The sequence below is a fragment of the Mustela putorius genome, unplaced genomic scaffold (assembly GCF_011764305.1).
Source record: "Mustela putorius furo isolate JIRA1106 unplaced genomic scaffold, ASM1176430v1.1 tig00000508_pilon_pilon_pilon, whole genome shotgun sequence".
Taxonomy (NCBI): domain Eukaryota; kingdom Metazoa; phylum Chordata; class Mammalia; order Carnivora; family Mustelidae; genus Mustela; species Mustela putorius.
Window position 1 is genome coordinate 16,729,858 of NW_025421402.1, and position 15,045 is coordinate 16,744,902.

The 15,045-nt window shown below is 34.4% G+C and overlaps 1 protein-coding gene across 2 annotated transcripts in view; it reads right to left on the reverse strand.

Annotated features, from left to right (window-relative positions):
• GPATCH2 (G-patch domain containing 2) overlaps positions 1 to 15,045 on the reverse strand; it is a 172,710-nt gene that overhangs the window by 145,058 nt on the left and 12,607 nt on the right. Inside the window, exons 3-6 of one of the 2 annotated variants that reach the window (XM_013055572.2) lie at positions 11,358 to 11,419; positions 8,225 to 8,407; positions 7,683 to 7,762; positions 5,512 to 7,555 (exon numbers count right to left, since the gene is read on the reverse strand). In XM_013055572.2, the coding sequence (XP_012911026.1) occupies positions 7,523 to 7,555; positions 7,683 to 7,762; positions 8,225 to 8,407; positions 11,358 to 11,419 (358 nt within the window). In that variant the 3' untranslated portion in view covers positions 5,512 to 7,522. Of the gene's footprint in view, positions 1 to 5,511; positions 7,556 to 7,682; positions 7,763 to 8,224; positions 8,408 to 11,357; positions 11,420 to 15,045 lie in introns of those variants that run through there. The other variant, XM_004751469.3, reaches the window with a different exon arrangement.

Genomic DNA, 15,045 nt, shown 5'->3' on the forward strand with positions numbered 1-15,045 from the left:
TTGGCACCTGAAAACTTTTAGTATTAAAAAAAAAAAAAATCAAAAAATTTTTAAATTGTTCCTTGTAAATAAAATGACATTCTTTTGCCTGTGCAGGTCTACCTATAGTGACATTTAAAAACTGTGATCAGTCTGGTCAGGAAATAGGAGAACTGCCTAGGACCTACCACAACCTCTTGAATACACAGGTTTGACTAATGTACACCCTGTTTCTTTTCCCAGGTTGTGACAAGAGTGACGAGAAGCAAGCACTAGAGCAGCCAAGGCTGAAAATTATTGCAGCCTGCAAATCATATCACCTACAATCATCTTCACGTTCCCATCACCCTGTTCAATCTTCTCCACGGCCATTTCTATTTACTGACCCTCCTCTCCTTACCGGGTTTATTTATGCTCATTAAAATAGAAGCTCCTGGAACCTTGTCTGCCTTGATCACTACTTTAACTGCCATGGCCTAGAACAGTACCTCAAACACAGTCAAGGCTCAGTATTTTTTTGAATGAATGGATACTACTCAAAAGTTAATCAGATTATTGAATCCAAGAAAATATAGGGGTTCAGTGTACTGTGGATCCCATCTACTGGGGGGACAGGGACAGACCTTAGATCCCTAATCTTATAACCACTTAATGTACCCTTTATACTGATATCCATGTGATCTCTTAAGACAAATCTGATTAGCTTAACCATCCCTCCCCCCACCCCTGACATTACATCAGTTCACATGCATTCCCATGGACCAGAGTTGGAAATGATCTAATTCCTGCCTACTTTGCCAAACAAACCCTGTCTACCATATACTCCTCCACACAAGCATACCTTATATATACTACGGCAGCACTGGATTCCGTTTCCTGAATATTCCATGCTGTTTTATAAATTTAAGCCTTGCCAACCATGCCTTTCTGTCTGCTAATTCCCTCCCCAGTGAGTTGGGCTAACTCACACCTGAAGTCCCAGCTAACAAATCCTCCTGTATGAAGTTTACCCAAGTTCCACTAAAAAGGGGTAGGAAAGGAGCAGATCAAGAGAAATACAGAGGCTATCATCACGGCTGAAGAAGAGATGTGACGCTCCTATGGACACTGTACAGGTTTGGAGAGAGAACGGGGGACCAGGCAGGGTAATTGAGAAAACAGCAGAAACAGAGCAAGAAAGCAAACTGGAATTGGATGATGCTGAAGACCAGGAACAAGGTACTATATACTACCTGAGAAGCAAAGAAAAAGATTGGAATGGAGGATTTGGTCCCAGTGATTAATCCGATGGGAGCAGTAGTATCTCTTTTACTTATCATTTCTATTATGGCACACAACTTGATTGTGTTCATTCTTTAAGACAGCAAAGAAAGTTGCAGATTTTCCAAAATAACTCACACTTCTGATAGCACTTGGTAACCAGAAATGAAACTATTTTATGAAGAAAATGTATTTATATTTATTAGCAACATGACAAGAGAGTGAAGAAACTTCCAGATTTCATTAATTTTGGCATAGCAAAGGAAAAACAAATTTGAGAATGTTTAAGTTGTAAATGTTAATAGGATTAAATGAATTAAAATATATAAATATAGTGTCTGGCATGTAGTAAGCATCATTGTAAGTCATTACTAACATTCTCTTTGCTAGGTTCCAGATTTCTGAAGTATCACAAACCCAAATGACAAGATACGAAACCAGGCCAATTCCAGTGGTTGAGTAGTCAGAAAAGCAAGGACAATTTAAACAGGTAGATAAAAACTGTAAGTGGTCAAATTTGGCATTATTAAAATACCAAGGTTGAATACATTTTGTATTCTTTCCTAATGGATTTTAAAAGCTAAATATGGAGAACAGAATATGAATTCAAATTCTTATTGAATAAATTAAAAAATATAATCTGTACTATTAAATATGTAAATATTCCACTTTTTATAAAGTATAACGTGATTAAGACTAAATATCAATATTAGCATTGATATTACTTTTAGTAGAATAGAATGAAAAATCATTAGATTCAAATTTTCAAATATTATAGGTATTAAATTTACATATGTAAAATGTAAAAAGAATGACACCAAAATAGAGAATTTTTAAATCAAACAAGAGACACTATTAAAATGTCTTTTGTAGAAGAAATATTTATTATAATTCTACTGAGCAGTACTTCTGTATGATACAAAATTTACTTTATCCCCAAATAAGTTCTAAGAAGAAAGTATTCATTTCTCACATGAAATCTGGATCTCAAGCTGACTTCAAGATAAGATAAAAACTAAATTATTAACATACATAGTAATAGATTAGAATATATATGACATATAATACATATTTAGAATATTCTAAATATATATTCTTGGATTCTGCATAGTATCTAAAAATGGTTAAAGGATGCAAATAATCAATTCATGGAGATTATAATTAAGCATTTAGTTATTAAATTCCTCTGAAAAATATTAGATGATTAGCACACTGTCAAGAGTACAACTGATGACACACATCCTATGTATTTTTAAAAAATCATTTTAAATTTGTTTTCTATCAAAAAATTTCTTAGACTAGTCTAAGAGAAAAGTTCATGTAGTTCCCTTATATAAACCAAATCCATTTAAAATGGCCCTTCTGTTGTAAAAGGCTGTAGATCAGACTACATATTCCCACTCCAGTATCCCAAGAAACAATAAAACAAAGGTTGAGCAAGACTTACGGAGTAAATCATTATAGTATCATTATCATTATCAATATGACACTTATGAAATCTGGTCTGGTCTTTCATGATATACTTCAGAGAAAGAATATATATACAGTATTTCCTTCTCTTACACAATGAAATAACTCAAGATTCTAAACAGATATAAATTATTTTGAGGGCTATTTCATTGTTGAATGTAATGGTATGCTTACTTGTACAGAATGACAATTTAAATTAAGGGTTAATGTTCACCTTTTTTTTTTTTTTCAGATATTTAACTTGAGAAACATGTATAAATCAGATTCATTTTCTTTGAGAGAATAACCACTACCATCACCACTATAGTTGTTCTCATTTCATCTATACAAAAAAAAAACCAAAACCCAAACCAAAACAAACAAACAAACAAACAAAACATGGACCTAAATGATGATAAAATTTTTAAACAGAAACTTACAATCTTTACATGCAATTCCTAATGTAATATTAACACTGGATTTTAGGTACTATGTTTTAAACGGAGTCATTTATTTCCTGATTTTTTTTAACAGACCACTCAATTTGAATATTAACACTTGTTCTAAGACCATCAGTTTAAAAAATTTAAAAAGAAAAAAACTCTCACCTATAAGAAACAATTAGGATGCTTAGGGTTAGGCTATAATGGCTAACTGAAATGCTGTGGTTAAGTCAGGGTAACTGGATTCACTTTGTAAGTACCATATCCCAGAACAGATTCTCTGATGGATCATTATTCTGAGGATTATTCACTCCAAACCGTACTTGATGCAAAAATTCTGGAAATACAGGAGATTCACCCTGCATCTCCTGGATAATGGCCCCAGAATATTCCTCAGAATTAATGATGATTTGCTTAATTCTCCCATAAGGGGTAAATATTAGAGGCTCACTAACTGGGCTCCAATAAACCAGTGTGTTATTCTAACAGAAGTACAGCAAGAATTAATTTTTTTCAACATTAAATTCTCAGAACTGTGACTGCATTCACCCCTCGTAAATGGGCAAAATTATTTTTAAGAATCAGGTAACTCGGGACCAAAACTTCCTAAACAGTGTAAGTCTTTCTGCAAATGAAACGGCCTAGTAATTGGAAGTTAGTTAGGGAGAGGTATTTAGAACAGTTTTTAATCTGTAATTAGGGTTTAAGATGTAATACAGTGGCCCTCATCTAAGATTCATTCAAAATTATTCTTTATACACCACATTAAAGACAAAGGCTGGCTCAAATATAAATGAAGTATAAAGGTAACATAAAAGATTGCAATATAAAGCACTTTAAACATTAAAAATAAAGATGTATCATATATAAGATACGAAAAACTTAAGATTCTGCATTTTGACCTGTAATGAGATTCTGTATTTAGCATATCTGATAATAACAGTAACTATCATTTATTTAGTATATACTATGTGACAATAATGGTTCTGGACCTATGATGTACATATAATCTCATTTAATCCTGATAATACTTCTGCAGATTAAATACTGTCTCTATTTAAGAGAAAGAGAAGATAAGGTTCAAGTTGTCATTAAACATGAAAAGAAGAACTAGAGTGGGGACTCACCAAGTCCAGACTTCAAAACCTCTAACCTTTTTGTAAGACCACTTTGCCCTTGACAAAACTAAACAGAGCTGATCCTCATTACTATTAGACAGTTCCACATGTGCAAATTTGCCTACTAACATGTATTTGTAACCCCCATACCAATTTTTTTTAAAAACTTTAAGTCATCTCTCTATCCAACGTGGGGCTCGAACTTACACCCCTGAGATTAAGAGTCGTATGCTCCACTGACTGAGCCAGCCAGGCGCGCCGCTCTCAAGTCAGTTCTTGTAGCGCTTCTAGGGTCATTCAGGAGCAGTGAAAATTTGTCCCCTGGTGCATGTGTGCATTCCCAACTGAGGCATGGCATATAGTAAGCATCACTGTTTCAGCTCTAACAGTGTAAACAAGTGTCCTTTTGTGGTTTATTTGGTGCCACATTTTTCAGTTTTGTGTTGGCAATTCATTGTTTTAAATGAACCCCAAGCATAGGGCTAAAACCCCAAGCTCAGGGCTAAAATCCTGACACAGGTTCCTAAGCATTAAGAGGGCCATGATGTGCCTTAAGGAGAAATGCATGTGTTAGATCAGCATAGGTTTGTTCAGGCATGGGTTACTGGGCTGTTGGTTATGAGTTCAATATTAATGCATCAACAATATGTATTAAGTAAGGTGTTTTTAGACGCAAAGACACGTAATACAAGGTTATGTACTGACTGACTGATAAAAAATGTCGTGACCAGAGGCTCACAGGAACCTAGCCTGGTATTTCCCTTAGGAGCAACAGTTCAGTATTTGCTAATCAGTTTTCAGGATGACTTTATAGGACATAACTATGGTGAACGGTAAAAAAAATCCAACTGAAAACTTTTCCCCCAAGAATGTATCCATTAATATTTCAGTATAAAAGATTCTCCTCTCATTTCCTTCAAAGATAATCACTAAATCTGTGTAGTCATTATTCATCTGTGTTCGAGAAAGAAAACTTTTGTTGTCATTGGGTTTCATGGGTTGTAGCTACATGTGTTTGACTTTACTCAGAAAATTAATGTCTCTTCAAAGCAATCTGGCTTTCCAGTGTGATAATCTATAGGAGTTAAATTTCATTCTTATTCCTTGATGTCATGGGTACTGTTTAAATATGACCATTCTGTGAGATTATGATTTTTAAGACTAGACTGTTACATACAGTCTAGACAGTATGAGCAGCAACAATAACAACAACAACACTTCGCAGGAATTTAAGAATATCAGCACAAATTGGAACTCTTACCTTTCTTGTCCAAGTCAGATATTTTATTGAAGAAAAAAAAAGAAAATTACAGTACTTAAAAATCCAAACAAGGACAATTCCGGATTGAAAGAAAGAAAACCTGAAGGAGCCCATTGTCTTCAGTAAAATTTGAATACAAGAAAATGTAGACCAGGAAAACAGTTTATGGCCTAATGCACTAGTTCCATGATAAACACACATATATAGTATATCTCCATCGAGTGAAACTTAATCACCTTTTTACAATTTAGAGAGGGAAGGCAGCTTTTACTATGGTTAAGCCATGTATCATCAATACCATGAAGCTAGCCTATCAGATGTAATAGCTTCTATAAAATACCACAGTGAGATTGCAATAAGCCTAGAAAATGGGCTACAAATCCCAGCTATGCTCAAGCAAGCAGTGAACCAAAAATAAAAATAGGTAAAACTGAACCAAGAACTAGATAGCATTCATCTAGATTCATGATTGGTAAGGCAAAGTTCATAGGCCAAGGTTTTAAAGTGACTTATTCAGATCTCAAAGACAGTCATTATACAAAATAAAATAAAAGCATTTATGTAATTCAGAAAAAGAAAAATCACGATTTTTTTTTACTCCAAAGGACATAGCACAGAAAAGCTTACTTACAATGACCAAACACCACATTACTGTACCTCTAAAATATCACTTTAAATATGCAAAGGTAAAGATACTCAAAGTTGCACTTTATCAAATTTAAGCTCTCCAGTTTAGACAAGCAATCTGAAAGATGTTACATACTTTCTGCTTAATACATTTTCTGAAATCTTTCAGATTGTAATACCTTTAGGTAAAAGAAATGTCAACTTTAAGTTTCTTTCCCAATCATCATATTTAAGTTAGCCATTAAATGCTGAATTAACAATTAATCCATACAACAATATAAAAATACATGTATTAAATCACAGTTTTCATCAATGATTGGAACTTAATAAAAAATACTCATCATTTTAATATACCATTTTGAAGAATTCAAATGGCCTGAATGTTGTCGAGTGTCTAAATTATACCATCAATAGAAATGTTACATTTTCCCCTCTGCTTGTGAAAATGAGCTCATGCAGTATTTCTGACACTCACGGTGACACGTATGGTCTGCCAAGGGTGTGCAAGCAGGTCTCACTTTTAAACATGACAATATGATTCAGAGGCATACAGTATTAGTTGAAATACCAGCTTTCACATGATTTCCATAAGCTCGAAGCCAAAATGATAATTCTGAGTGGTTTCAGGTATCAGACAAAGCAGATAATTTAAAAAGTAATAGCAAATGATTCTACTAGCACAGACTAGTTATCACTGTGGTTAGCTTAAAACTAGGATGATCTTTTTGTAGTACAATGAACACTATACTATAAAATACAATGGGTTTGCAATACAGAGCAGATTTTCCAAGTAGAAAGCAAACTGAACAAAACAGAAATTCTAGTAAAGATTATCAACCTTACCTACTACTCATCTTAGCCCTTGTTAAAATACCCTGAGTAAAATGCAAATATATTAAATAATGCTGGTTATATAAGACTTCTCTAAAAATGAGCAATAAATGTCAATGCATCATGTTTATTTACAACAGTCAGATATGTAAAAATTGGTTCTTAACCAGTCACAATATAAACATTAAGGAATACTTATGTGAGATCTGGAAGTTTTCCATTTTCTAGCTTTTGTTAGCATTTTGGCAAAGCAAGTAATACATAAATGGATTTAATGTAAAAAAAAATCATAAAAGAGAAAAATATATAAAATTTACAGTAGTTCTACCCACCCTGGGCCAACCTAGATCCCTAGAAAGCCTCCCCAACCACAATCACTTCTGACTAAAGGAAGAATACCAGTCCTCCAGCAAAAACAGCCTCATCTTTTCATCAAAGAGGCTCTCACTTCAATGATATTCCTCCAGGGGAAGAGGACAGGAGCCAGGTTCCCTCGAATGCCATTCCCCAGATGTTCAAAACGTAACTAATTTATTAGCATTAGAAGATTTGGTTTATAGGGGAATCTCACTGGTCCAGTTTGTAGCCTACAAAAAAATGGATTATTTTTAAGTATAACATTAGAATATGAATAAAGGATGAGGAAGTGGCTTTTTATTCCATAGAAATGGATACATTTCCAAACATGACAATTAAACAAAAAAGCATGCCTACCATTGAAGTTGTGGTCCCTCCTGATTTTTTAATGTTCTTGGAAGGCATTCCATGAAGGCGACTGAGTCTAGCTTGAAAACCTGGAAAATCAAAGTCCTAAATTTAGGAGATTCTATGATCACTGTTCCTATCTGTACAGAATTCAAAGTAAGTCTGAGGAAGGAAACATCCTGAACAGTAGTGGGGAAAATGCAAAACACACTTAGCAGATCTGAAGCAGCGCCTGGAAGGGCTCTTATGAGGTTAGCACGTAACTATGGCTTATTTAAGAATCAGGGTATTATTCAGGGCTTTTCTTTCCTCCTAATTTACCTTTATAACATTTCAACATTTTCACAATGGTCCTAGCAAGGAGGCAAGTCAGCCTTTCTAATAAATAGAATGCGTGATTAATACAGTAGATGAATTACGATCTGACATATGTCTTTATAGCATCTTGTGCTAAGACGCTTTCATTTTCATTTTAGCCTATCCTCTTTCAGTGGATACTCCTAGATGCACTCTAAGTCCACCATATTCAGCAGTCAGCAAGTGCTACTGACCTCTTCTTCCCGGATGCGACATTAGAGGGAAAGAACCAGTTAAGATACTTTCAAAGACAGGATCTGGTAAATTTTTGTCTAGCTCGGTAGGATCTTCCTTTTCCCACCAGGGCACAACTCCAGTGATGCCACACGCTCCACCTGATTCCTTCTCATAAAACCAGTCACTCTGTTCATCGTCACCTGTGCAAATACAAGAAATCCCCCAAAGATTCAGTTTTATTATCCAAATACACAGAGTAATCAGATTTAAAAAATGCAAGATAGCAATTAAATCAGAATTTCAGAAAAAGGATTTTTCATATAAATATATAATACCTGCACAAAATTTTTAATATGCTAAATACTGCATGGGGCACACTTATATTAAAAAATTATTTGTCATATATCTAAAAATTAAATTTAACTGGCGATCCTGTATTTTATCTGCTAACCATTTACATAATCAATACAGAAAACTTATTCTACACCACAGTTTCAAAAAAAGATTTTAGTACCACAACAAGAACTGCCATTAACAAAAACATAAGCTGTTATGTTTTAGAACCAATTAAAAAATGTGAAAAACCGTAATACTGGTTAATTCTAAGGCAGAAACTATAGAGAAATCCATTTAAGTTACTACCTTTTCCAAATTAAAGTAAAACAAGCCTTAATCTCCTACAGTGAATTAAAAGTAAAAAAACTACAGAACCCGTTCTCTGCAGCTGATATGGAATAAAATTAGCTTAATTTCATGATTTGTATGGAGTGTAAAAGGGGAAACGATCATGAACAGATGTGACTAAATGAAATTAATCTGATTAAGTTCATTAAGAAATAGTTGTGAAAAAGTTGATTTTAAATGAAAAGTGACAATACCACAGAGTTTACAAAGAAACTATACTGGACTATGACAAGCAAGGTATTTTTAAAGCAAAACACTATCCATAGTAAGTTGGACTTTTGGGAATATCCATGAGTGCAACCACGGAGAAATGGTCCATTTCAAATTCAGTTCAAAATGTACTGGTGAATTGACAGTATTTTGTTTTTAAAACAAAATGTGAATCAAGAGTATTTTGTTTTTAGAACAGGGATAAGGGGGGAAAATACAGAAGAAGGCATAAGAAGATTCTAATGAAGACTTGTAGAGTCTTCATGATTCTAATTCTGGTTTATTAATAGGGTCATCACAATTGCCAAAAAGCTTTCCCTTTTACAGAAAGAGATTTCTGATTTCCAAAATCTCTTGCTACAAACATTTTTAAAAGTAAACTAGAAAAACACCAAAACTTCAACTGGAAATGGCTTTATGGGAAAGAGCTATACTTCAAGTTACGAGGGAGTGAAAAGTTTAAAGCATTTGGAAAACCTAAGCCACCAGTTTATTTCAATTGAGGATTTAATAAAAATTAATTTAAAAAAAAGGTACTTTTCAAAGCACATAAATACTTAGTACTTTTACTGAGAATTAGATTAAAATTTCCTGGAACAGGTGTAGGTACAAGAAAAGGGAGTCACTTGAAACTAATTACCCTAGATCCTAATTCCATTTGAGACGTTATTACAGAAAAAATGAGGTTATTTTATTTTTGATGTGATACACAACTTTGTTCTTAATAGGGAGATCAAACAGCTAAAGATTAAGAACCTGAGTTCTGAAGTCAGTCAGACCAGTGAGAATTGCAGTGTTTTGTGACTTTGGGGAAGGTAGCTCAACTCTATGAGCCTAAAGGTTTTAACATACCCCCCACAAAAGAATCTCCCAGGGTTTTCTTAAGAATAATATAAAATCTAAAATAAACTGAATGAGAAAAAAAAAAGGCACTTAGAAATGTAAAACATAATAAGCTCATACTAAATGCTGGTATACTATCTTAAACCATTTGAAGCTTTTCAAATATGGACAGGCTTGTCCAAAAGTTTTTTCATTTTTTTTCATTACGAAATGCAACATTTGTAGTAACTTTGAGCAGGCTCATGTATTTAAACAAGAATTTAGGTATATTATCAAGGTAGTCAAATTCACTCTGAGCTCTGAGGTTCTAGCATATTTCAGCAAAATCTCTTAACTTTACAAAGTCTATGGTCTTTAAAACAGAATATATATGGGTTTCTAAGTAAGTCAAAATGAATGATCATTTATTTTATTCCTACCAAGAGGAATGAACAGACTATTGGGAAAAAAAGCCTAAGTGGCTATCATTTTCTTTTTTTCTTCCTATCATTAGACTATAATTTAAAACTATACATCTTGGGGTTTTTTTTCCTCCTTAGAACTTACTGCTTTCCTCTAAAGATTCTCAAGAAAGGCAGATAACATTTGTAGAGTGCCTTCTGTCCTCTTATTAAGGTTTTTTCTATTTTCTTCCATAATAGGTAGTTTCAAAATAATGCCCTCCGAAACTGTGAAAAGCTTCAGGGAATCTCAAAGATGTAAAAGATCTAAGTTGTAAGACATGACTGTGTAACAGTTTACAATATTGAATTCACGAAAACTGTCTAATTACTTACAAACTAGGGAGGATGAATAAATGTCACGGCTGAATAAAAATGACAAATGACTTGTAAATCCACCTTTATTAATGCTTAAACAGTATTAAATACATTTGGAATCAGGTGGAGAATGAGAACTAGTGTCTTGTGAACTTGAGAAGAGACAAAATTATAAAGACTGAGGTATGCAAATCTTTCTTAAGGAAGATAATCCTCCCTTAATATTATTAGCTCCACATACTAGCTTTTGGAGATAATCGATTACTTTAGGTTAGGAAGACAGGATACCCTTCCTATATCAAAAAGAACTAAATAAAGGGGCACCTGTGTGGCTCAGTGTGTTGAAGCTTCTGCCTTTGGCTCAGGTGGTGATCAAGGACCACATGGGATCTCTGATCAACAGGGAGCCTGCTTCCCCCTCTCTCTGCCTGTCTCTTTGCCTACTTGTGATCTCTGTCCATCAAACACGTAACAAATCTTGGGGGGGTGGGCGGGGAAGAACTAAAGCCCAGTCCACTAAGTAGGTGTGTGTGAGGTGAGCGGATTGCCGTCATCAACTTAGGAAGTAACTAGTAACAAGCACAACTTTAAAATGAAGACTTTTTTCCCGAAGGAATTAAAAGAAAAAAAAAAAAAAGAGTAAGCATTTCAGTACCTTGTCTTCCCTCATCATTGGTAAATAAGCCAGCATCAGTGCTGCTGAGACTGCTGGAGTCACTGGAATAAGGGAAAAGGGGGAAAAAAAAAAACAAAACAGATCAAAAGAACAATTGATCTCTCAGTCGTAAAATTTTAAAGAGACATGGCAGCTCAGAGATGAAACTTAAACCTGACAGAGATCTGAAAGAAAATAAGATGATTTTTTTTTTTTTAATCAAACTGCAAATATTCTGGTTCCATGAACTACAGAGCATATTATTTTTGGCACATAAAACCACAGGCATCTAATGGGACCCTGACAGTAAGCCAGATGTGACTGCAACGAGGGGCTGACACAATTGATGCATTTTATTATCTGCTTTCATCAAATGCTCACTGCTCCTTTCTTGTGCCGTGCAATTCAGTCCAAGCCCGAACACCACCGCTCAATAAAATGGGGAAAGTCTCAATCAAAAGCAGGCTAAGCCTTTCTTCAGCACATGAAATACAAGGGCCCCGGATGAAATTACTTTTCATGACCACATTTGCAAATATTCAGGAAAAGACATTATTTAAGAATTCACAACAATGCTATTACCTGGCAAGGAAGAAAAAAGTTTACAATGGTAACAATCCACTAAATCGAAGTTAAAAATCTCTCTGAGCAAGACCAAACTATGGAATACTCCCAATATTAGGGAGGGGGTGTATAAAAAATAACAGGTTCTCCATACTTCCATAGAAGTTCAAGTATGATACAAAGTCTTATTTTACATACAAATTAAAACAAACAGCAGATATTCGACTGACATGAACCATCACTATTAGTTCTAATACAAGTCATGTGTATATGAAAATCTAGTTAGTTAAAAAAAAAAAAAACAACCCACAAAAACCAGATCATGTAATAAGAAGCTTGGCATCTAAAGAAAATTGACAATATTCTTTAAAAATTCTCATATACTCTCTACTTCCTGCAATTCTTAATTTTAACCAATCGGGAAGCTCCCCAAGTGAATTTTATAATACTTTTATCGTTAACAAGTACATCCCTGTAACCTGACTTACTAAACAAAACTAATCTGTTTAAAAATTAATCCGTTTTAAAAATATTTAAATTGAGAATTCAGGATTAAAATGATAGATGAGATCTAAATCCCTCTGTTTTCTGAATATAAAATATCGTTTCAATTATTAGATTTTTAAAAATAAAAAAGTATAAGGATTTATTAAAAGGTACATTTTCCCAAGTTAGTACCTTTTTCTTTAACTTTCTTCATATTAGGAGAACGTATCAAGCGTCCTAGACTGCACAGGCATTAATGAAAGAATACTCTCTTAAGACAATCACATCTGTAATTTCTTATTTACACACACGCATGCTCTCCTATGCACAGTGATGTCCGAGTGTCAAAAACACTTTGGAAACTTCATCCTTTTGCTGTTTAGCTGTCCAAACTACTGTTAATTTTTTTTTCCTCTTCTGTGACTCTGTGACTATGGCATAGTGCTTTCCTGTCTGCTGGTTCAATACAACCCTAACACACGGCCTTATCCTGCATACCCTGAGTCACAATTCTTTTTCTGAAATCCTTGAGGCAGCATGATTTTATCACAATTTTTCAAATTTTGGAAAGGTGTGTTCCAAAATGCCTCATAGGGGCTTGAGGTAGCACTCCAGAATCAAACTTATTAATATATTTTTTAAAAATGAATGAATGAATATTCACATTAAATCCAGGTCAAGCTAGGTTGGGCCACAAATGAGTTAGTTTTTCACAGTTTTCAGAGTTCAGATTTATAGATAAACAACTTTGAAATGTGCAACTATGTACTTTTGAGGGGCTACAATGATTTTCTAATTTCTGAATTCAGATTTACCTCTTTTAATATTCTACATACAACCAGGCTCACTGTTTACAAATGTAACTTGCGGACTAAAAAGATTATGACATCCTGGATGGGATCCTAGAACAGAAAAAGGACATTAAAGAAAAACAAGGAAATTTTAATGAAGTACTGACTTCTGTTAATAACTTCTGGCCTATTAATTCTGACCACTTTATCAGAGTAATGTATTATATTAACAGTAATGGAAACTGGGTACAGGATATATGGGAACATGATATACAGAAACTCTTTGCACTATGTTTGCAACTTTTTTGTAAATCTGAAAGTATTCTATCATAAAAAGTTTATAAAACATGCACATGTCTATAGATACATAATTTATATATGCATATAAATTTAAAAAAATAATAAAATGTTTTCTATTAAAAATCTAAAATATGGATTTCAAGGCTCTGTATGGATAAGTCCTACCTAAATTCTTCCCACCTCCATCTCTGGTCCTTTTATTTTTGTTCTTTTTCCAACTCATATCCCAATCATCTCTCTACCTGCCTATTTTTTTTCCTTAGATTTTATTTAAATTCAAGTTAGTTAACATGTAGTGTATTTTTAGTTTTAGGGTTAGAATTTAGTGATTCATCAGCTGCACAAAAGTGCTCAGTACATCATGTGCCCCCTCCCTAACGCTTATCCCCCAATGATGCCCCCCCAACCTCCTCTCAAATAGCCCTCAGTTTGTTCCCTATATTTAAGAGTCTCTCACCATTTGCCTCCCTTTGTGTCTTTATCTTACTTACTCTTCTTAAAGAGAGAAGGAGATCAGATGTCCCCCTCTAAGAATGGCTTAGTCCTTAATGATCCTGGTCTTCATCTGGGATCTTTTCACCTGTGTCTTAAACAATGTTTCCTTACTTACATTTCACCTGACATCTAGCTAGTTGCTCCAAGTACAACATACAGTTGCTAGCACGTTCAATAAGTCAGAACAAGAACTTCTATGGAAGCAAGGCTTTTCATTTTTGGCATCTGACAGCCATTATGGCTTATCTCCAAGGACAACTCATCCCACCTTTTTTTTTTTTTTTTTTTAGCGTGATACATTCTACAAATTGTCGTCAAATTACTATTTGTTTACTAATCCCAATCCGCTCATTTCCTGTATTTTTTATTCCTGTATTTTTTATTCACATTATCTCAGTATCCTCTTTTTCATTCATTGTCCCAAACACAGTCAACTTTCCACTGATTCTAAGTCTTAAAACTGCTCTCCTATTTCCTTCCCCTCTACTATCCCTGCCTTATTCACCCCTCACTAAGGATGGATTTGAGGCCAGTCAAAGCTAAATTAGACATTGTTACTGAGATCACGTTCCTTGACAAAATATAAATCTGAGTTTCTTCATTATTAAAAATTCTTCACTGGCTTCCCTTACTTACAGGGTGAAACCCAAACTGCCACAGCACACAAGGCCTTCAAGACATGCCTACTGCTGCGGCCTCAACCGCCACTCTGTTCTAGTAGTCATCAATTCTAAGTACTTTCCTAGATACATGACTCTGCTTCACGATCTAGGACTTAGTACCAGCTGCTCCCTGTACCCAAGAACATCACTTCCCTCCCTCATGCACTATCTGAACAACACTCATTGCTTGCTTAAACTTAACTCACCATCTTCGGAAAGCCCTCCTTTACCAGTACTTTCTGCTCAGCACACTTCCTTTTCATTGTTTGCTTATCCGCTGTTCCAAACTATGGGACTGAAGGCCACAGGGTCTGTTTTATTTAGTAATCTTCCCACAAAAGAAATATGCATCTAACTCTAGGTGACACTAAAAGTTACATAGCTAAGTTT